Source organism: Equus asinus, chromosome 1 (assembly GCF_041296235.1).
Source record: "Equus asinus isolate D_3611 breed Donkey chromosome 1, EquAss-T2T_v2, whole genome shotgun sequence".
Taxonomy (NCBI): domain Eukaryota; kingdom Metazoa; phylum Chordata; class Mammalia; order Perissodactyla; family Equidae; genus Equus; species Equus asinus.
In genome coordinates this window covers 201,732,307-201,753,187 of record NC_091790.1, presented here as the reverse complement: position 1 = coordinate 201,753,187, position 20,881 = coordinate 201,732,307, and the positions used below count along the sequence as shown (strand labels likewise).

The window sequence follows — 20,881 nt, the reverse complement described above, 5'->3', positions numbered from 1 at the left end:
AAGAGCTAGTGAATTGACTTAACTTGAACAGGCGTGGTTTGAAACTGATATGCTTTTTCTTCAAGGTCACATCAGTTCTTCTAAAAACCATAAACGAGTTTTTGTCCCTGTGGTTGTGAATATTAAAGGAAAACATCTTGGTACTCGGCTCAGTTACTGGAACTTTGAAATCAGTTTGGAACCCCTCAGATATGTGAATCTCCACCTCCCAACGGAGGTGATGCCCAGGAGGATCACTGGGTGATGCCCAGGAGGATCACTGACCATCATCAAATGGCTCAGCCCTGGTGCTGCTCCCCTGGGCTGGAACATGTCCCCTGGAGCTAAGCTCGCAATTGTGCACTAAGTGGCCGGGACATACCCCCACCTGTGACTGCCTGCCAGAGGGCCACCCACCTCTCTAAGTGCCCACCTCACCTTTCCTTCCCCCAAAGGGGATTCTGTCTGGCATGTGACCTATGACGTATTTGCATATAGCCCCAGGGTCTCCTTCCTTGCCAACTGCCAGCATCCTGCTCCAGCCCCCCTCCCTCAGGCAGGCCTGATGCAGCCCCCTGGCCCACCCCCACAGAAGGCAGGAAGACCTGCCTGCTTTCCTCGGCTCAAGTCCTACCTTGTCCCGGGAGTTTTCTCTGGTCACCCATGCCCAGGACATTCCCCCAGGATGGGGCCCTGGGCTGGGAACTGTCTTCTGTGTCTGCATGTAACCCCACCTAGAGCTCCTAGAGAACCACGATCCTGTCTCTCCTCTCTGCTTAACGGTAGTCGACAGCTCACAGGTGGGAATGAAATGCTGACGATGGGATTCCAGGCACCAGAACTAGCTAACTGAAGCCACGGATCTCTCCCGTGCCCCTAAAGCACATTGCAAAGTTCTCAGCTCCAGTGGAGAATGCTGGCAGAGGTGAGCAGGGAAGGGAAGAAAACCTTGGGCCATCAGTCACTTTCCATCAATCTCCTCCTTCAATCCTCACAACAACCCCTTATGGCAGGGTTTCTGGTCCCCACCTTGCAGAGAGGAAGCAGAAGTGCCAGGGCTTTGGGAAGTTAAATGAGATCCTCTACTTTGGGTCATTAGCATAGGGCCTGGAACCAGAGAAATGGCCATGTTTGCTGGTGACAGAAGGTGTCGGACAAGACATCCTCTCTAAAGGAGACGCCTTCCTTCTCAGTGCAGCTTTGGGGTTTGGGAGGCGGACTCCTCAAGATCTCATCTGATTTGAGGATATCTGTATTTCTGGGAAGAATTTCCTGAAACGACTGTCCTGGGGACGCCGGGGACTGGTGACCGTGGAAGGGCCTAAGAATAAGGCAGCCCTACCTGGAGACAGAGTGGTGGAGAGGGCAATCCCATGTCCCGAGGAGATGAGGCCCGCGGTCGCCGTTCGCCGAAAGCTTGGGCTCCTCGGCCAGCGGGAGGAGGGAAGGGCGGCCCCGCCAGGGTCAGGGTCAGGGTCAGGCGGCTGGACCGAGGGGGGCAGGCAGGCTGGTGGGATGGGGAGGGAAGGCGCTGGAGGGCAGCCGCCCGGAGGCCGGTCCTAACCGGGTGGGGAGGAGCCTTAGCCGTGCCGGGAGCTGGAGGGGCCCAGGAGGTGGGAGTGGGAGGAGATGGAGGCCGACCCGCGCGAGGGAGGGGCGGTGCGCGGGCGGGGGACCGGGAAGAGGCTGAGCGCCTGGCCCAGAGTCAGCCGCGGGGAGTGTCGGAGAGACCCCAAGGCTCCGGAAAGGAGGTGAGGACAGGAGTGGGGGCGTCGGGCGAAGGGCGAAATTGGTCACCTTGTCCGGGAGACCTTGCTAAGGCAACACCCTGGTGTCTTCACTGAGGGGGCCTCAGTTTCCACATCTGTGGCTTTCTGGTCCTAAGACTACCGGTAAAGACAGAGTCCTGGGGAGGGTCCACCCCTCAGGCAACCCAATTATGGATTAGGGGATCCGATCAGAAGGGCTGGGAGGGGTGGTAGGGAAGGCCCCAGAAAAAAAGTCAAGGGAGGGAGAGTCTGCCTGAAAAAGAAAGCAAGGTATGGGGTCTAGGGGAGACCCCGATTTGGACGGGCAGCCCTAGGCAGGGAGGGTTAAGCAACCCCCACCCGCCTTGTTCCCCAGCGGTTCATTCTGACCCGTCTGTGGGCCCCTCCCACGTGTTTACGTCCTCCCCCAAAAATTCAGCCTCCTGTCCCTCCTCTGCCCCACTCCTCCCTCTCCCCAAGTTAGCCTGGGGGGCAGGGGGGTGAGGGCCAGGGGCTGGGACCCCAGGAACCACTGACAGAGTGGGGAGGGGGAAGCCACCGGGAGAGGCGTAGGTGGGGGGAAGCAGAGGCTCTGGGGGCAGCGGGCAGGAGAGGGGGTCAGAGTCACAAGGGGAGAGAGAGTGGGCCAGAAAAGGGGGGAAAGGCTGCAGTGGCCACAGGACCGCTTCCCAGGCTGTTGAGGACGGAAGGACTCAGCACCTCCCCAGAGAGCGGTGGGGGGCAGGGTGGGGCAGAGCGGAAGGACCAGGGAGATTCCAGGGAATCTCAGCAAAGGGCCAAAGCCCGCCCCTCCGCCTCCCCCCAGGGCTCAGCCCAGTGTGCACCCCCTCAGCCTCAGGGCCAGGGAGTGGGGGCCTCCGCTGGCAGGCACAAAGACCTGAGGATCGCACACACCCTTTGCAGGGTGACTGAGGTGAAGCCATGTGGCGGCTGCTGATCCCACTGGCCCTGTGGCTGGGCACGGCACGCCTGGGCAGGGCGGAGCTCACGGCGGCCCAGCACCGGAGCCTGCAGGTGGCCCTGGAGGAGTTCCACAAGCACCCGCGTGTGCAGTGGGCCTTCCGGGAGACCAGTGTGGACAGTGCCACGGACACGGTTAGCAGCACGGCCCAGGGAGGGGAGGGGGTAGGGCCACACCCCAGGACACCAGCACAGTCCCAGGAAGCCAGTGCAACAGTGCTTGGACTCTGGGAGCACCAAGCTCTCCGGAGAAAGACCACCACCCCAGCCACCTCCTCAGATGTGCTGTTTCACTGTGGGGACGAGGGGCAGATCACATCCAGGAACTGCCCTGTCCGCTCAGCTGGCTGCTGGCCTTCCTCTGTCTGTCTGTCTGTCGGCAGCCCTTCCTGGCGGGGACCTTTGTGAGGCTGGAATTTAAACTCCAGCAGACGAGCTGCCAGAAGAAGGACTGGAAGAAAGCTGAGTGCCGAGTCAAGCCCCATGGGGTGAGTGAAGGCCCCTGTGTGTGATGGGCACGTGCCCGTGTGAGTGTATACAACTGGGGTTTAGTAGGAGACCCAGTGAGAAGCCCTGAGGTCAGAGACCCCACTGTGGAGCAGCCACCCCAGAAGTTGAGCTGGCTCAGTCGGAGCCTGTGGTTGTGAGGGTTGTGATGGTTGGTGGTGGGCTGGGGGCCTGGACAGGCCGGAGGGGGCAGGGTTGGGCTAGCCCTCCGAGGATGTTTGTTCTTCAGAGTGGGTCCACCTTCCATCTGAGTTCCTCTCTCAGGCTTCAGGTCACTGGTGGGAGAAGCCCATGGTGTGAGGTTAGTTTGGCCCTCACCCCAAGCCTGGTGAATTCCCCATTTTCTGAGAGTCTTCAAGTGGAGACGGCCCAGCCTGGGCTGACTGATAACAGGGGTGGACTATAATGAGCCACCTTGGGGACAAAATCGCTGCCATGAGGGAGACCCCGAGGCTGGGAGTGCAACCATCGGATCTGGACTCTAGTCCCGGCTCTGCCCAGCACCAGCCCTGTGGCTATGTAGGTTCTTTGGAGGCCCCAGTTCCCTCCATCTGGTAAAGGAGGGCCTGGATTACACTGTGGTTTTCCAGACTTTATGACAGGACCCTTGTGGTCAAATCAAATCTTACAAGAAAATGCAAATCAATATAATAGGTGATTTAGCATCTAGCAGAGTGGCTCTGGTGGAAGTAAGGCAGGGTGGACCCATCTGGGGGAGAAGTCCTGCCTACACAGACACACACTCACACACACTCACACACGCACAAAGTTGCACAGTTTGGAAATTGCAGGATGGTTCACTTCTAAAATTTCCCAGTCCGAGGGTGGGCTGCACCTGACACCAGCTTGCCTGCATCTGCCTGCCCCTCCGCTCTAGAGCCTGCCAGGGGCCACGATCCCCACCGCAGGCGGCCTCCAGCTTCCACCCTCCCCTCTCCTGACCCTATGCCTCCCTCCCCAGAGGAAGCGGAAATGCCTGGCCTGCATCAAGCTGGACTCTGAGAATAAAGTCCTGGGCCGGATGGTCCACTGCCCCATAGAGACACAGGCTCAGCTGGTAAGAGTGGGCAGAGGAGGAAGAGGAGAGGTTAGGGAGGGGGCTGGTAAGATGGATAGAAGCTGGGCCTGTGGGAGAGGTCAGAGGCAGAAGCCTGGATGGAGGAGTGAGGAGGGGAGGAGGGGAGAGGAGGGGGAAGAAGGTGAAGAGGGGGTGAGGAGGGGAGAGGAGGGTGAGGAGTGGAGGGGGTGAGGAGGGGAGGAGGGGGATGAGGAGTGGAGAGGGGTGAGGAGGGGAGGGGGTGAGGAGGGGAGGGGGTGAGGAGGGGGATGAGGAGGGGAGGAGGGGGATGAGGAGGGGGGTGAGGAGGGGAGGGGGTGAGGAGGGGGATGAGGAGGGGAGAGGGGTGAGGAGTGGAGGGGGTGAGGAGGGGGGTGAGGAGGGGAGGAGGGGGGTGAGGAGGGGAGGAGGGGGGTGAGGAGGGGAGGAGGGGGATGAGGAGGGGAGAGGGGTGAGGAGGGGAGAGGGGTGAGGAGGGGAGAGGGGTGAGGAGGGGAGAGGGGGGTGAGGAGGGGAGAGGGGGGTGAGGAGGGGAGGGGGTGAGGAGGGGGATGAGGAGGGGAGAGGGGTGAGGAGGGGAGAGGGGGGTGAGGAGGGGAGGGGGTAAGGAGGGGAGAGGAGGGTGAGGAGGGGAGAGGGGAGTGAGGAGGGGAGGAGGGGGATGAGGAGGGGAGGAGGGGGATGAGGAGGGAAGAGGGGTGAGGAGGGGAGAGGGGGGTGAGGAGGGGAGGGGGATGAGGAGGGGAGAGGGGTGAGGAGGGGAGAGGGGTGAGGAGGGGAGAGGGGTGAGGAGGGGAGAGGGGGGTGAGGAGGGGAGAGGGGGGTGAGGAGGGGAGAGGGGGGTGAGGAGGGGAGAGGAGGGTGAAGAGGAGGTGAGGAGGGGCTCTGGGCCTGGTCCAACTATTCCCTAAGTGATGTGGAGGTGGGCGGGCACGGGCGGAGGACCCCAGCACTCCCCCCAGGGCACCCTCCTGGGGGCCCCCCCCCAAGTGCTGCTTGCCTCAGGCCTGAGCAGCTGCTGGTGCTGGCAGGAGCTTGAGCAGCGCCAGGAGGCCCAGTGCAGCAAGGTGGAGCAGGCTGGCGAGGACCCCCACAGCTACTACTTCCCGGGACAATTTGCCTTCTCCAAGGCCCTGCCCCCCAGCTGAGGCCTGACTGGTAGGAGGCCATGAGGGAGGGAGGACAGAGGGGAGCAGGACAGCCCTGGGGTGGGGTATGGGATGGAAGGGTGGGCTGATGCCAGGCTGCGGGAGGCAGGGAGGGGAGGGATTCGGAGCCTGGGAAGAGAGCCCAGCTGGGACCAAAACAGCCTCCCTCACATCCAGATTTTGTTTTTTTTTCCTTTCCCCTAGAATTTCATCCGGCTTCCCAGACAGCTGTGGGAGGTAACCAGTGAAAGACTGCCCTCCTTTCCCTGTGCCCAAGGAGGACAATCCCATTATCCAGAGCTAATAAAACTGCTCCCCCAGCTGTGTTCTCTCCTCCCCTTGCATCCCCTCCCGTCAGCTTCTCCCGTCCTGGAAGAAAGGCTGGGATGCCCCAGTCTTACAGTGAGGAAGTAACGCCCAAGGGGGTGCAGGATGCTACCTGTCTGCGCCCAGAAAGCAGTGGGCAGGGGACCTCTTGTGTGCACCTCCTCCTTCCTGCAGGAGAGACCAGAGGTGACAGGGACCCCATCTTGCTTTCGGAGCTCATGCCTGGCAAAGCCAAGCACACCCATGTGAAATGACAGGCAGTGAGGCGAAGTGAAACAGAAGTATTTAATAGGAATTAGCTTAGCGTGCTGAGAATGGGCTGCGAAGGCTCCAGGGAGGCACAGGAGTAGGGGACCACAGCAGAGGGTCATTTGGACAGGCAAAGTTTGAAGATGGGTAAAAGCCGGCTTCCAGGCTCTGCCCATGTCCTCTCCCAGGACCAGCTGGGACAGGAGGCACGCCATCCCTGCCTTTCTCACCTTTAGCCTTAGGCAGAAGCAACATTCTTCCACTAAATCTCAGGGGCAAGCAGCCAGGACACGGGCTCGGCACCGGGCCTCCTCCCAGGTGCCCAGTGTAGGTGACAGGACAGCCTCACACTACGCCAGCTGCTCATGGAGGAGCCTTATACCCGCTACAGGCCACTCAGGAGGTGCGTCCCTGAAGTACGTAGGGGGTGGGTGTGGATGTTCCTTGAGGTAGGAGTGGAAGGAAGGGGGCTGCTCTTAAGAACAAGGATTCAGGAAAAGCCCAGTTTGCAGGGCCAGTGACCAGCATGATGAAACTGTGAAGACAAGTGCACAGGCAGGAGGGGACATGTGGGCAGCTAGGCCACAATATGCTGACCCCACAGCCACGTGCCAGGCTGCCCCTGGCCATGGCCATAGGGCACATTCAAAAGACGAAGGATGAGGTGGTGACTGCAGGGCTGAGCGCCTGCTGGGCCTGAGCCAGGCTGTCTTTGGCCTGGCGGTCCAGGTCGTGGCACTCCTGCAGTGTGTCCTGGAACTGCCGGCAGGCTTCCTCCAGGATGGAGCTGCTCCGGGTAGGCCAGGACTCCCAGTACCCTGGCTCGACCCAGGGCTGGGCCTCCGTGGCTCTGGGACTTGGACTGGAGCTGGGGTGCAAGGAGCTATCCAGGTCCCGGCACAGCTGGTAGAACTCACTGCCACGCCCAGTCACACGCTCCCCGTCGATGACCTTCAGGCCCGGCAGCAGCTCTCGGACCACAGCCCAGTAGGAGGGGCTGGCGCAGAGCGGGTTGCTGAGCCGGGCCAAAGGGTCGCGGAGCCGCAGGTACTCGAGGCCCCGCAGTCCGGCCAGACACTGCAGCTGGCCAGGGCTGGCCAGGAGGTTGCCTGCGGCATTGAGACTCTGCAGGTTCTCACAGGCGGCCAGCGGCTCCAGCCCTGTCAGCCGATTGTTGGCGACATTGAGCACGGTGAGCTGGCGCAAGGAGGCCAGTGGGCCCAGCTGGGTGAGCTCATTGCCTGACAGGTCCAGCCACTCGAGGCCCAGGCACTCTCCCAGGCAGCCCAGATCCGCCAGCCCCAGGCCTCGCAGCTTCAGCAGCAGGATGGACTCCAGCGCAAACTCACCTGAGCGGGCCTTGAGCAGCTGGGGCGTGACGCGCACCCTGTCAGCCTCTCCTGGCTTCTCTCCCTGAGGCTCCATGAGATGAAGTCGGTCGAGGCGGCCTGGGCCCTGGCACTTGCGTCACAGGGATGCGGGTACCACTGGGGGCTGCTCACCCCAAAGAAGGCACCATCGACTCTGCTTGGGCCAGTGCCTGAGGCCTGTTTCCGACACCCCCACTCAAGGGCCAGTAGGTCCCTAAAGAGAGACAATTAAACAGTAAGCAGGCCTCTCTCTCCTGAGCCCCTGTAGCAGGTGACAGCACCGAGTACCACCCAGCCTCTACTTTCAGGGCCAGAAACCCAGACGGTGTGGCAAGACCTGAGGACCCAGGTCCAAGGCGCCAGAGGGCAAAGAGCCTGTCTGAGTGAGGTCGCCAGGCACAGGCCCTCACCCATAGGGAGTCCCCAACTTGGCTCTGGCAGTTAGGCCCGTGCTGGATGGAATTCAGGCCCAGTGTCACCAATTCTTCCCATTTTCCAAATCTGCACTGGGGGACAAAATCTCATTATTTTCCTTTCTGGGTAACCACTCAGGATCTATCCTTACTAATTTTGAGGTATTTCTTTTTAAATACTTCAGTTTATTTTTGAATGGATAATAGGTCACCCCCATCACCACTCTCTTTTGTTTCCTTCCTTGGAGAGCCATGCACATGCAAACATAAAGGAGAGCCTGGCCCCTTGCTTCAGTCACTCCAAGTGTCCTTGACTCAATCTGTAATGGCAGCAATTAATTCAAAATGGTTTCCAAATTCCAAGGGCCAACTTGTGACCTCTGCTTGCCGCTGTAGGCCTGAAGGCTCAGCCTTCAGTCTTAGACAAGGAAACTGAGGTTGAGGGAGAGAGGGGACAGTGAAGGCCAGGGGGAAGTGGCCACACTGCCAGTCCCCAGACCACTGCTCCTGCCCCCCGCCCCCACCCACCAAAACTAGCTCTTCACTCTAGTACCAGCAGAACAGCATCAGTCACTGCCAGGCAGCACAGTCCTCCTTGCAAACAAGACACTTCCAAAGAGGGCCAGCGGGATGCCAGGCAGTCAAGGCAGCTGTCCTGGAGGGAGGGGCAGGGTGGCACCTATGTTGGCTCCAGAATGGCAGGGGAGGGAGGGGCCTTTCCAGTCACCAGTGGCTGTGGGACAGCACAGACCCAGGCGCTAGGGCAGGACTGTGGAGCACGAGGGAGGAGGCCTGGAGGAGGGGACGCAGGCGCAGCTGCCCACAGAGGGTTCAAGGTTTCGGCAGAGAGGAAAACAAGAAGGGACCTTTGCTCCAAGTGGCAGCTTCCCAAGCCTGTAGACACTGGCCAGGCCCAGGCCAGGCGGGGTGACGCCTGCAAGGAACCAAGAGCCCATTCACTCCTGCTGTTTACAGCCCTGGGCCTCCAGAGTCCCAAGTGTGTGTTTACATAATCAACACCACTTTTGATTTCCCGCTCTCCAGGGAAACCAAGCCAGGATCCTCCCACACCCCCCACCAGACTCAGGGAAGCTGCTAACAGATCTGACCCCCTCTCCATCCTCCTCCACACCACCTCTGAACAGGGGGACCCCATATCTTTACTTAGCTCTCCTCTAGCTGCAGCCCTCCAGCTCGTTCCTCATTTCTACCTCATTTCTTTCCAAAAGTGCAGAGGCATCTACTAAGAAGTCTGATTTACTCTATTCAAATGGGATCTGCTGGAGTTTGTGAGCAGCAAGTGACGCAATCACCTGTGCATCTGGTTAAGCTCTCAGGCCCACAGAGTGGGGGTGCACGAGGGGCACTGGGCACTGGAAACCTGCCATAAAAGCCTTCGAGAGACAAGGATCACACTGAGGGCACTGAGTCACAGAAAGTAGGGAGGAGAGTCTGGACCAACTTCAAGGATCTGGCCATGTGACTGGATGCAGGGGCTCCCTTCTCAAACATGTGGGACGTAGACAGGACAGGCTTGGGGGCAAGAATCTGTCCAGTGTGAGGTGACTGTGTGGCATTGGACTTAGGGGGCGGTGAAGCTCTAGGCTGAAGGGATCTGGGCATTAGCTGCAGGGAGGTGCCCAGCGAGAGCGTGCAGCACCCCGGGCCAGCATTTTTGGGGACACAAACCTCTATAAGCATCTGTAGGCCTCTCTTCAGGAATATGCACATCCTCCCCAGTCACACACTATTTTGGGGGTGAAAGTGGTCAGGAACCTCTGGTGTACAGTGGCAAGGAGAAGTCAAGGGCTGAAATAGGGACACCACCACCATTTATGAGGCTGAATGAAGAGCACTGATGAGCAGTCAGAGGGAGGAAGAAAATGTGGGGCTTTCAAGGAGTCTCTCCTTGAACAACATGGTTAAATACCCCCCTGCATTCAGACGAGACACAGCCACCGGGTAGGGTAGTCTCAGGCCACCGTGAGGCCAGAGCCGGACCAGGAGGGTTCAGGAGTGACACCGTGAGGAAGTAGGTCAGTGACCGTTTAGATGGAGATGGTGGCTGCGAAGGGAGGGAAAGAAGGAGGGGAGCGGGCAGACAGGGAGATGGGACAACTGTGTGCTTTCCCCACGTCAGAGATGGGAGGAACGCTTTTTGCACAAGAGGAAAGTGGAGCAGAAAGATCACATTAACCTGAAGTCAGGCCTTCCATGCCCCGAAGTCCGTGACCCTGCAGCACTTGGGCTCCAGCCTCCAGCTGGGAGATGCAGGACTGCAGGAAACACTAATTCTCCTGTGCGTCAGGGACCTCTGCTCTGCTCCCTCCCGTCTTACCTCAAATCTACAAACCTCAACAGGCAGGTCTGGGCAAAACCAAGGACCAAGCGGTGCCCACCCACCTCTGCAAACCCAACTAATGCACAGGCAGGCAGCAGACAGCAGGCCCTGCACAATGGGAGGATGGCTCATCTACATCCAACCACTTTAACACTCCTCTCTGAAAAACAGGAGTCAGCCTGGTCCTGCTACGGAAATGGGCGAACAGAGGCCTTGGCCCAATACGTGAGTCTGTGAAAAGGACTTGGTTATGTGGATGAGACCATGACTACGACGTAGCTGACACTCAGATCTCCTAAGGAGGCCCATCTTTCCTTGTTCAGCTAGGCTTTCCGAGTCTCAGTGTACCTATGCAGGAAATGAGCCAGAAAATGAAGTCCACGAGTCAGCCAGGGCAGGCAGGGCTAAGTCTAGAAATAAATGGTTCAACCCAGAGCAGCCTATGGTGGACTGTCACCTGGCCGCTTTAGAGAACTAGGGACCCTTCCTCTGCCCCATTCTCTCCCATCCCCAATCTAGAACAGGCTTCTTCAACACAGCCACCACTGCCAGTGTAGATCGGACAGTCTTTGTCATGGGGACTGTCCTGCACATTGTAGGATTTTTAGCAACATCCCTGTTTTCTACCCACAAGAGGATAGTAGTGATCCCCTACAAGCTGTGACAACCAAAAGTGTCTCCAGACATTGCCAAATGTCCCCTGGGGGACAAAAGTGCCCCTGGTTGGAAACCACTGCTTGTGACCATCAAGCGTCTAGCTCAACCTCTTCCTTTCACTCCTCTCCATCTTCCTCACATGCTCCCCACCCTGCTGCCTCTCCATTCCAGGGCTTCCCGTCTCCATGACCACTGGAGAGCCAGTTCAGTGACCCTGACAGCAAGGGGACAGTGCCTCTTCTAACAGCTCAAGGGATGGCAGCATAGACCAGCAGGCCGCCCCTAGGGTGCCCCCCACCCAACCTGGTGAATCAGAACTTAGGAGGGAGGTACAGGACACCGTGTTTTTTAAGATGCTCTCAGGTGATCCTCATTACAGTTTGAGCCCCATGTACCATTTAAGGACAGGAGGCAGGAAAAGGTCCAGGGCTGTCCTGACCTTACCACCCAAATGCACTTGCTGAGAGTTTGGACGTAGAGAGCTCGCAGTACCGCCGCTTCCCCAGACAAGCCTCACCTCCCATGAATACATCCCTTCCCCACAGCGGCGGAAAGACAGCATCTGAGCAATTCGGGGGCCAGACTCTCACTCAAATCATGCTACTGCAACCATTACAAAGGATCTCTACAAAGCTTTATTTAAGAACATGCAGTTATTATTACACTGTTAAAATGAAAACACAGCACACTAAACAGCAGAGAGAGAGTGATCTCGAGGTAGAAAAAATACGTCAAACTATTAACAGAGGCTAAGTGGAAGGATTATGGCTAATTTTTCCTGTGTCCTTACATTCTCAGTAACTTCCAAATGTCCCGTAGTGAACCGGTCATAGTGCCACAGGACTGACAACCCCTCAAGGGGAGGCAAGGGGACAGGCCTCTAGGCTCACCCCTATGGCCAGGGCCCAAGTCCAAGTTAGGCTTGCGTGCCTTGCCCTGCCTCTACCTGCCTGCCTGTCAGTCACCTCCCCTAGTGTCCTGGCACCTCGGGAGAGACTCATGTCTGAGGAGTGCGGCGGGCCCGCCCCAAACACCCCTTTCTCCCACCCGACCCACAGTCCCTGATCCCGCGCCCTCAGGTCCTGCACTCTGCCCTGAAGGACCTCTGGGTTACTAGTGGGTCTGATACACATCCTGTCTCCCTTCCAGGTAGGCGACTTGCCCTTTAAAAGTGGCCATGGACAGGGGAGGTGTGGGCACTGTAGGTGGGATAAATACTTGGCCCCCTGGAGCCGGGGGAAGCCAGGGACGCTCTGAGCCTGCTTTCACCATAGAAAGGAAGGAACTCCAAGGATTCCAGTAGTCTGGAAACGAACTATTGGTAAGAACGACATCTGAGGACTGTGTCCCAGCTCGCATCGACCCCGTCTCCCTCGCTGGCTGGGCAGCCCATCAGTCAGGGTCCTCCGGCCACTCTGGGATCCAGGGGAAGTCCAGACCCTCAGAAGACTGGTGTGTGCGCATGTGCACGAGTGCACACACACTTCCCTCGCACAGCGGCTACTCTCCCTTAGGGTTTCTTCCTTTCTACAGTGCAAGCAAGTCCTGAAAGAGCTTCCACGGCTCACCCAGGCTCTAGGAGGCCGAGCACAGACCCTGCCTGCCAGCACCCTCACCCTGCCTTGTCCCGGCCACTGTTTGAGAAGCAGACCTCCTCAGGGCAGGGACCCCTTGACACACATGGACAAGTTGCAGGCAGGGCCCTTAATGCCCACCAATATTTCAAAGGAGCATTACCATTTTTTGTGTGTGTGAGAGAGGAAGATTCGCCTTGAGTTAACATCTGTTGCTAATCCTCTTGGGGTTTTTTTGCTTGAGGAAGATCAGCCCCAAGCTAACATCTGTACAAAACCTCTATTTTGTATGTGGGAGGCCTCCACAGCATGGCTGATAAGTGGAGCAGGCCCATACCCAGGATCCGAACCCACGAACGCCGGGCCACAAAGTGGAGTGTGTCGAACTTTAACCACTCAGCCCAGGGGCAGGCCCTGAGAGCATTACCATTTATAGAACTACACAGTACACTCACAGTCACTTAGGAACCGAGTAAACCTTTTCTATGCACATACCACTAGAGATAAATTGAGCAAAAGGTGGATGGAAAATGACATCTCCCTGAAAAAGAAACGGCAACCTGTCAAGAACTGAGAAACTATCCCCATTCTTTCCAAATAGGTTTAAGATTCTGCCCGCCCCCGTCTAATAGCCTAGGATGCAACCCTCTGCTCTCTCCTTTTATCTACTGCCGAGTCCCACAGGCAGACTGAGGGCATTAGACCATGACATCAGACGCACTGGCCTGCTCCTCCTTGGCCAAGTCTCCACTGGGGAAGATAAGGGGCGGGGGAGTGTAGTTGGGGAAATTCTCCAGGTTGCTCTTCAAGAAGAGGAGATGCTCAACCGTCTCTACTGGGAGAGGGGAGCTGTGCTCCAGGATGGCAGGGCTGTTCAGGGAGGCAAAGATACTTTCAGAGAAGGTGCCTGTGGCGGGGCAGGACAGATAGATGGTGGCCAGTCTTGCCAGAGCTGGCCAGACCTCCCGCCTCTTCTCCCAGTAAACCAGGGGGTCCTCCTGGGTGCAAACTGTCTCGTTCTCACGCAGATACTTCTTGACGATGACGCTGGCCAGGTGGTTCTCGGTGACGAGCGAGGCTCCGTTCCTCTTGGACGATAGCAGCCCTACACTTTCCAGCTGCTCCAGCAAGCTCTTGTCCCTTTGGCCCAGCAGCAAAGACCCAGAGCTGCCGCCTCTCTGCACAGGCTCCTTCTGGCCCTTCCCCTCAGCCCCAGGGCTCTGGGCTATTCTGCCAGTCAAGGTGGCGTCCACAGGCATAGCCTTGGGGCTCTGCAGGGATGGGGAGGGAGGCAAGGAGCATTCAGACACCATAATCTCCTTCACTTTGTACACGAGAACTTGCTTCCAGTGGTCAATGTCGGCACCCACGGGCAGGATGGCCTCAATCTTCCCCTTAAAGCGGGGGTCCAGGAGGGTCGCCAGCACGAACTCCTCGCGGTGGAAGAGCTCATTGAGCTGGCAGTCTGTGGAGAGCTGTAGGGCCAAGCCCTCAGCCAGCCGGATGGCTGCACCCATCTCCCTGCCACTCTGCTCCTCAAAGTGCCGGTGCACCTGCTCCAGGAAGATATGCAGGTAGCGCAGTTGGGGCAGCACCTGGCTTAAACACGCCTGTGCCGTGCTCGCTTCCCGGAACACCATCTGGAAGGGCTGCAGGAGCTTAACCAGACTGTCCGTCAGGCCCCAGAACATAGCTGACAGGGCCGTCTCAGCCTTCCCCAGTTGGTGTTTCTCCTCATACTCTTGCAGTGGCTGCTGCTGCTCCACCAGCCACTCCATCAAGCAGTAGGTGGAGACCCAGTGGTCTGAGAGCTCCCCAAAGGGCTGGTGAGCCGGGAGGCCACACTGCCGCTGCAGCTGGGTGAGGAGCTGCCGGGCCTCTGCAGAGCCTTGGAAATGGCTGCAGATGGCCCTGGCTGTGCCCAGGATGATCTGGACGCTATGATGATGAAACAGAAAGTTCCTCACCAGGGAGTCAAGGCAGTGGGCAAAGCAAGGAACGTGGGTGTAGCCCTCCAACCTCACTGCCTGCTCCAGGCTGAGACAGCCACTGGAGACCAGGAAGCCTGGCTGCAGGGAGCCACGGCTGAGCCACAGGCTGACCTGCTCCCGCAGCTCCTGCTGCCTATCCTCTGGAGCACTCTCCAGGGGCAGGCCTCGGACCCAGAGCAGGGCTCGCTTCCTCAGGCTCCCCGACACCGCGTGCGGCTGTATCACCCCCCAGTGGGCAGTGATGGCCACATAGTCTATGACCGAATCCTGGGCTGCCACAGACACAGTGAGGTGGAGGCGGCTGCCCTGGGCCCACTGCATCTCCTGACACACCTGCTCGCCCATCGCCTCGTGGAGCAGAGGCAAGGCTTTATCAGAGAAGAAGGCTCGAGGTGGCAGATGGTAGCAAGGGTCGACCTGGGCCATAAACCTTCTAAAGGGGAGGGACGAAACAAAGGAGAGTGGCACTGCCAGGCTGCAAAGCAACTCCGTGATGCTGTGGTTCCAGGCCTGTGCTCGGGGCTGGTTGGGGGCATATATGCCACCTCTGTCCTCCCTGACTGCCACGGGGGGAGCAGCAGGTTTGTCTTTGGTGGGAGTAGGCAGGGATGGTGGATCCAGTAACAGCTGCTCAGGCCTGCCCGGGGCCAGCCACCCATCATTGTCACTGTCTCCCAAAGGTGAGGCATCTGGATCGCATCCTGGTGACAGGAATCCCTCAGGATCCAGGCCAGTGACACCTGTGGGCAGGTCCTTCTGATTCTCCCCGACCCCTGCCTGCTTCCCCCCAGGGCTGGCTGCAGTCGGCCTTCTTTCCCTCTCCAACCCATGCTTACTCACCAGGTGACGGACCAGGCCTGAGGTTTGGGACTGCCCCTTATTTCTGCCCTGTCTGATGCTGGTGTGACACAGAGTGCAGGTGACACGGCAGATGTTCTTGCAGTCAACGGTAAAGAACCGTCTAACATCCAACGTCGGCTTCTGACCCGTGCTGTCCAGAGGGCTTTGGGAATACCTGGGAGAAGCCCAGCCCTTGGTCTCTGCTTTGATAGTTCTGACCAGCTTCTTCAAGCAGAGTGGCTTCTGGAGGCTCAGCAAGGGCGCCTTCTCTCCGACACCAGGCAGCAAACGCCTCTTCTTCCACTTCTTGAGGCGCCGTACCTCTCTGGCCAGAAGGGCTATGAGGATGTCAGCTTGCCTTGCCTCCTCATTCGCACTAGTCTGGCCCACCTCTGACCTGTGCAGACTGGCCGCCTGGACCAGCGCCGGGGTGGAAGGGGCCTGGACAGAGCTGAGCACCGGGTCCCTCCACTTCCTTCCTGCTGGCTCCCTCTCCTCTCTCTGTCCATGTGCCTTCTTCTTGGACACCTTCTTCTCGGGCTGCACAAGGGGCTTCTGCTGAAGCACAGACTTAAGGCCACAGAGTCTAGAGTCTCCCTTTGGCTTATTCGGCCCACGGCTGGGCTGGCACGTTGCACGGGAGGCAGCTGGCTGAAGATCAAGCCTCCCCAGGAAACAGGAGCTTTTCTTCTCACTGCAGACACACAGGTCCAGGGCACCTTCCTCCTGCTCCTCCAGGAAGACTTGGTCAGATGAAGGGACCAATGAGCCCCTGGGCAGGGGGGAGGGTCTCTTCCTCTGCAAGAACAGATCCTTCTCACTCCCTTTTTGGGAGCCGGAGGGTCTGACCTTCTTCCTGTGGCCACTTCCAGTCTTCTCTTCTATGTCTACAAACTCAAGTTTGACCTCAGCTTCTGGCAGGCCCACCCTGGCACCCCAGGCAAGTCCATGAAAGGTGTTGGTAGCCCTGGTTTTCAATTCAGGACAGGGGGAAGCCACAGTGGCAATGGGGCCCCTGAGTCTGGTCGTGAGGGTGTCAGCACACACAGGGGGCTCCTGCCCCACTGGGCCTGAGGGTGAATGTCTCTTGGGAGTCTTTCTGATTTTTTCTACTTCCAACATGCTTAGGAACTTGGAGAAAGGAGAAGATGGGCCCAGGCTGCAAAGCAAGATGAAAAGAATGGCTCTCAGCTGCCCTACTCAACTCTGGGGACCACTCAGGGAGATGGCGAGGCCCAGAGCAGAGAGGAGAGCAGAGAAGGGAGGGTATAGCAAGATAATATGAAATCAGCCCCAGGACAAAACTCTCAAGATCTCAACCTCCTTGGCAAAGCCTGACTCCTCCAGACCAAATGAAGCAGCCCTCACTGGAACCACACAGCCCTCTGAACCACACCAGTGATTTCTGTGTCCCTCTTCTTTGCCAAACTAACTGATGTTTCTCTTTTTTCTTTCACTGTTTACTGGGAACCTAGTAGGCACTTGCCAATTCTCCTGTGTTGTGGCTACCACATGAAGTAGACAAGGCCCTGCATGCACGAGGCCTCCAGGCTGGCAGGAGACACAGATGTGAATAAAAGAGTCACATTCACAGCATTTAAGACCAGAGCCACAACACAGGGCATGAAGGAACACAGCGTGGGCTGCGAGACCGCGGGGAGGGGACTGACTTCGCCAAGAAGTTAGACAGGTGCCCTGGAAGAGACACAGGCCAGGAGTGAGCAGAGCCTGTCGGTCTCGGCACCCTGCGCACCTGGGCTGCACCGGCCCCAACAGGGCACCATAAACCGAATGCCACTTAGTGTTCAGGAAGTAATGCAGCCTGAGGCCACCTAAGCTGGAGGCCCTGCTTAGACCCTTGGAAATTCCTTCTCTAGGAGTCAGCCTCCCGCAGAAGGCACAAGATGAGGTGGAACCTAGTGCCCAAGACTCAGGCCCCTGGTGCCCCTTCTCTCTCCTCTCTCAGTCAGAGAAACTCTGGGAGGGCAGCTGTTTACACTTTCCCACCTCCCATTCCTCTCGAAACCCACTCCTCTCTGGCTCCAGCTCCCACTGCTCCCTGACCCTGGTTCCTTGCCAAGGCGCCCAGCAACCCCACTGGCACCACTTCCAATGGCCTTTTCTGCAACACCTAAGGCACCTGCCCATGCCCTCCGTTTGCAAGGCTGTTTTCCCGTCGCCCTGGGAGCCCACATTTCCTTGGTTTTCCTCTCACCGGCAACTCCTTTTCAGTCTCCATTCTGGTCCCTCTCCCTCTGCCTGTCCCTCAATGACATCTCCCAGGGTTTCTTCCTAGGCCCTCTTCTCATTCTACACTCTCCCAGGACAGCTTTGTCTTCTCCCCGACGGGGACTACGTTTACCTACTGACCACCGCCCAGCCTCTCTGAGGCTTCCCTCACCCGCTCTTCCTACAGTCAACTCAATCTCGGTAAATGGAACATCTGTTCACCCAGATGCTCAGACCCCAAACCTACACACAATCCTTAACTCCTTTCCTCTGATTCATTTTCCTGGAGATTAGGTCAAATTCAAAAGAAAAGAGACATGAAGAAGTCACAAGAGAAATACGCGGAGAGAAGAACAGAAACGGAAGTGAGCCTCTGCCCAAGGAGGAGATGGGGCGCAGTGACGCTGAGGCGGTCCTTCCAGCCGGAAGAGCCTCGGAAGGACTGAGAGGCAGTCACCTGGAGCCCATCACTAGAGAGCTCAGTCAGCCACCACCAAGTCAAACATCTGAAGCACGGGAGGTGGCGCTGTGCAGGGGCTGGATAAAGGTGCAAATGAAATGTGAGACACTGTCCTGGTCCCAGAAGCACTCTAGGATGTCAGAACTGCGGGCGACTTACCTCAGCTCCTGTTTATGACAGAAGAGACAGAACCGTGATGGTCAGAGGCACAGCGGGAGACCAGGCTGGCTCCAGAGCTCCAGAAGCAGTCTGTAGGCTTCATGGCTCCTGGGGACACAGAACAGGGTACTGAAATCAGGCCAGTGTCCAACCAGCCCTGACGATGGGGGACAAAGGCAAAACCTATGTGTCAGGACTGCAGCCCGGGTCACGCCCCAGAGCCTTCACCTGAGGACCTCCTAGTCTACACCGGGGCCCCAGCCTGTTCTGTTCCCCACCTAGCCTTGTCCCATCACTACGTCTGTATTCGGCAGATATTCTCAATCCACTCCACCATACAACAACAATTCATTAAATATCTACCAGGACCAACCCTGCACCCTAAAGATAGGAACATAGGAGACTGTAAATTCCAGTGCAGGAGAATAACCCCAGCTGGCGCTCGGGGCTCAGGAAGGAAACGGGCTCACGGCGCTACAGCAAGGCAAGTGGTGTCGGTGCTGTGGAGGCCGGGCCTCGGGCGGCCCTGGAGATGAATCGAGTCTCTGACATCGGAGTTTAGGTTCTGTCTCGTAAGGGGTTGCTTACCTTAGGCCACGGCTTCAGGATCCTTTGCTCGTGATAGACTCTGCGGTAGATCCGGGGTCTTGTGCTATCAATGGCACCAACAGTAATGCCACCCTTCTCTCTTCCTCTGAAGCACAAGGATGCCAGTGAGGGTGACACTGTGGAGGGCCAAGCCTGTATCTAAACGAATCTAAAACATAAAATTTAAAAAGGAAATCATCCACAAACTCCAGTACTTTGATTATCAGTAAGAAGTTACTTGTGACACTTTTCACAATAGATGACATACACTTGAGGACAACTACAAGACAGACTCTTGACAGGGCGCCACAGTAGGGCCACACAAGGCAGGCACGGTGCTGGGAAGCAGGCGGTGAGGAGGCCAGAGCAGGTAATGGCAGAGGGACTAACAGTCAGGAGAGCTATTCGGGAGGCGGATTATGCTTGAGCTGAGATGCGGAGGAGGAGGAAGGGATTCAGAGGGGCTCCCTACGGATTCCATTCACTAATACAGTTCGGTTTGAGATAGACTGATTTTGAGGTTCTTCTAGAACAAACCTTCAGAAATAGATGTGACAGACACATGCATCAGAGGGACAGAGGTCCGAACTGAAGACAAAGGTGAGCGTAAAAAGTCTCTGTAGAAACTGAGGGGAGATGCCAGAGGGAGAAGAGAGCAAAGGTGGTTGTCCAGGCAACACTGACAACATGAGGAGGAGAGGTTGTGCAGATTTCAAATATGACTGACAGGCAAAGGAGAGAGACACAGAAAACCTCAAGTGATGTTATGGAAGCCAAAGGAAGACTTTCCAGAAAGGAGAGAGAGGGTCAAAGGTCACTTCAGTAACTGAAGACAGTGGAGCCTGGAGCTGTGCAATGAGAAGGGGGGAATGCAGGTACTTTCGACGTCCGAGGTGGGGTGGGGAAGGGACAGTCATGCTTTGGGATGGGAGGGAAAAGGCCTGGCTATGTCTCCAAACAGAGAAAACGTGCAGTGGGAAAAGTAAGGCCAAATATACAGGAGAGAGGGGCAGTGATGGCAGGAGTTTCTGAGGGCAAGGGATTCAGGGCGCGGGTCGGGGTGGGCTTATCCTTGGAGACAAGAATCTATTTCTTTCTGACGGAGCGAAGGAAGGAAGGATGGCTGCGGGGGCAGGCGAGTCCTCAGGTGTGGACAGCAAAAGGAACTGAGGCAGTTTATGCCCAAGGGCCTACAGGTTCCCAAAGGGAAGCCATATATTGGCAGAGGCAGCAAGCTGCTGGGGGAGCCTGAGACGGGAGGTGCCTCAGCACTCACCTATGTGTTGGCTCCCCGGATGAGGACTTTCTTCCAACTACTCTCACCAGGCCCTCCCCCACGTGCCCAGGCCGCTCTTCTATTCCTCCTGTGCCTGCCTCACCCCCGGGCCCGTGCAGAGCTCAGTCGCCCTGGGCACTCAATAGCTTTGCTGGCTCTTTCTCTGAGTTTTCACTCTGTCCAATCCCACTGGCCCCGTCTTCTCTCAGCTCTGCACTGGGGCAGAGGGGGGTGTCTACCTAGCCTCTATTCCCCAGGGCACTTCAGAGCACTTGCTGCGCCCTCCAGTCCTGGGCTTCTCATCTCCTGACCCACTCACTTGTGAGGAGCTGGAAAGGCAATGAGGAACAGGATGAGAGGAGAGGAACGTGTGGAAGGAAAAGAGTAGAGCAAACCATGTATTTTTGGGTTTTGTCCCAAAAGTAAATTTGGCTACTTGCAAACCCGAAGAGAGAGATTTTAAACAATAACCATGCATCATTAGATTGCACATTATGCAAAAGTAACATAAAATGAGATCTGTTTTAAAGTCTTTTGCCCTTTTCTGGGAGGCTGCTTTCCATAAGGATTGAGAGCAGGCAGTCCAGAGGCAATCTATGTGGGTTTAAATCCTGGCTGCCACCCACCAGTTGAGATCTTGCGCTGGTGAGCCTCGGTTTCCTCGTCTATACCACAGGGATAATACCATCCACCTCACAAGCTTGTCATGGAATAAGTGAATTAATGCACGTATATTACAGCATATTTAAGGGCAGCTCTTGACACAGAGTGAGCGATGGATACGAGCCGCTGTCCAGTACATTCTGGCCTCACCTGGCGTGTTTCAGGTGCGGGGCACTGGGAAGGGGAGGCTGGCCTAGGAGGGGGACACCTGCGCCGTCCGATGGGCGGGGCGAGGCGGGGCAGGTCCGGAAAGCCGCCCCCGTTCCCCAAGCCTCAGCGTCCACGTCTGTGAAGTGGGACCACAACGCCCCCGCTCCAGCTTAC

General features: G+C 57.4%; 3 protein-coding genes across 7 annotated transcripts in view; 1 reads left to right on the top strand and 2 right to left on the bottom strand.

Moving 5' to 3' along the window:
- LOC106824297 (zinc finger BED domain-containing protein 6) overlaps positions 1–20,881 on the bottom strand; it is a 44,546-nt gene that overhangs the window by 7,221 nt on the left and 16,444 nt on the right. Inside the window, exons 1-4 of one of the 4 annotated variants that reach the window (XR_011505198.1) lie at positions 18,619–18,649; positions 18,031–18,138; positions 15,183–16,341; positions 7,346–7,580 (exon numbers count right to left, since the gene is read on the bottom strand). Coding sequence is in view for 2 of the 4 variants with exons in the window: in XM_070515609.1 (XP_070371710.1) it covers positions 13,050–16,304 (3,255 nt within the window). In the remaining 2 variants the exon portion in view is untranslated. Of the gene's footprint in view, positions 1–7,345; positions 7,581–11,394; positions 16,342–18,030; positions 18,139–18,618; positions 18,788–20,881 lie in introns of those variants that run through there. The other 3 variants (XR_011505199.1, XM_070515609.1, XM_070515610.1) reach the window with 3 other exon arrangements.
- On the top strand, positions 1,494–5,740 carry RARRES2 (retinoic acid receptor responder 2). 2 transcript variants are annotated; one of them, XM_014830514.3, is made up of 6 exons: positions 1,494–1,730; positions 2,652–2,843; positions 3,092–3,196; positions 4,177–4,272; positions 5,304–5,430; positions 5,625–5,740. In XM_014830514.3, exons 2-5 carry the CDS (start codon positions 2,670–2,672, stop codon positions 5,418–5,420), a joined length of 492 nt encoding a protein of 163 aa, XP_014686000.1. In that variant the 5' UTR covers positions 1,494–1,730; positions 2,652–2,669; the 3' UTR covers positions 5,421–5,430; positions 5,625–5,740. The 2 variants fall into 2 exon arrangements, with proteins under 2 accessions (XP_014686000.1, XP_070371740.1); XM_070515639.1 differs by having other exon boundaries at positions 1,654–1,871.
- LRRC61 (leucine rich repeat containing 61) lies at positions 6,019–7,421 on the bottom strand. The gene has a single exon (XM_014830512.2). It carries the CDS (start codon positions 7,419–7,421, stop codon positions 6,642–6,644), a length of 780 nt encoding a protein of 259 aa, XP_014685998.1. The 3' UTR covers positions 6,019–6,641.

Bases quoted from the DNA above. Each gene is read 5' to 3' on its own strand.
- LRRC61 (XM_014830512.2), bottom strand. From the start codon at position 7,421: ATGGAGCCTCAGGGAGAGAAGCCAGGAGAGGCTGACAGGGTGCGCGTC.
- RARRES2 (XM_014830514.3), top strand. From the start codon at position 2,670: ATGTGGCGGCTGCTGATCCCACTGGCCCTGTGGCTGGGCACGGCACGC. The intron at 3,197-4,176 runs GTGAGTGAAGGC...CTCCCTCCCCAG, and splicing joins GCCGAGTCAAGCCCCATGGG to AGGAAGCGGAAATGCCTGGC. The intron at 4,273-5,303 runs GTAAGAGTGGGC...TGGTGCTGGCAG, and splicing joins TAGAGACACAGGCTCAGCTG to GAGCTTGAGCAGCGCCAGGA.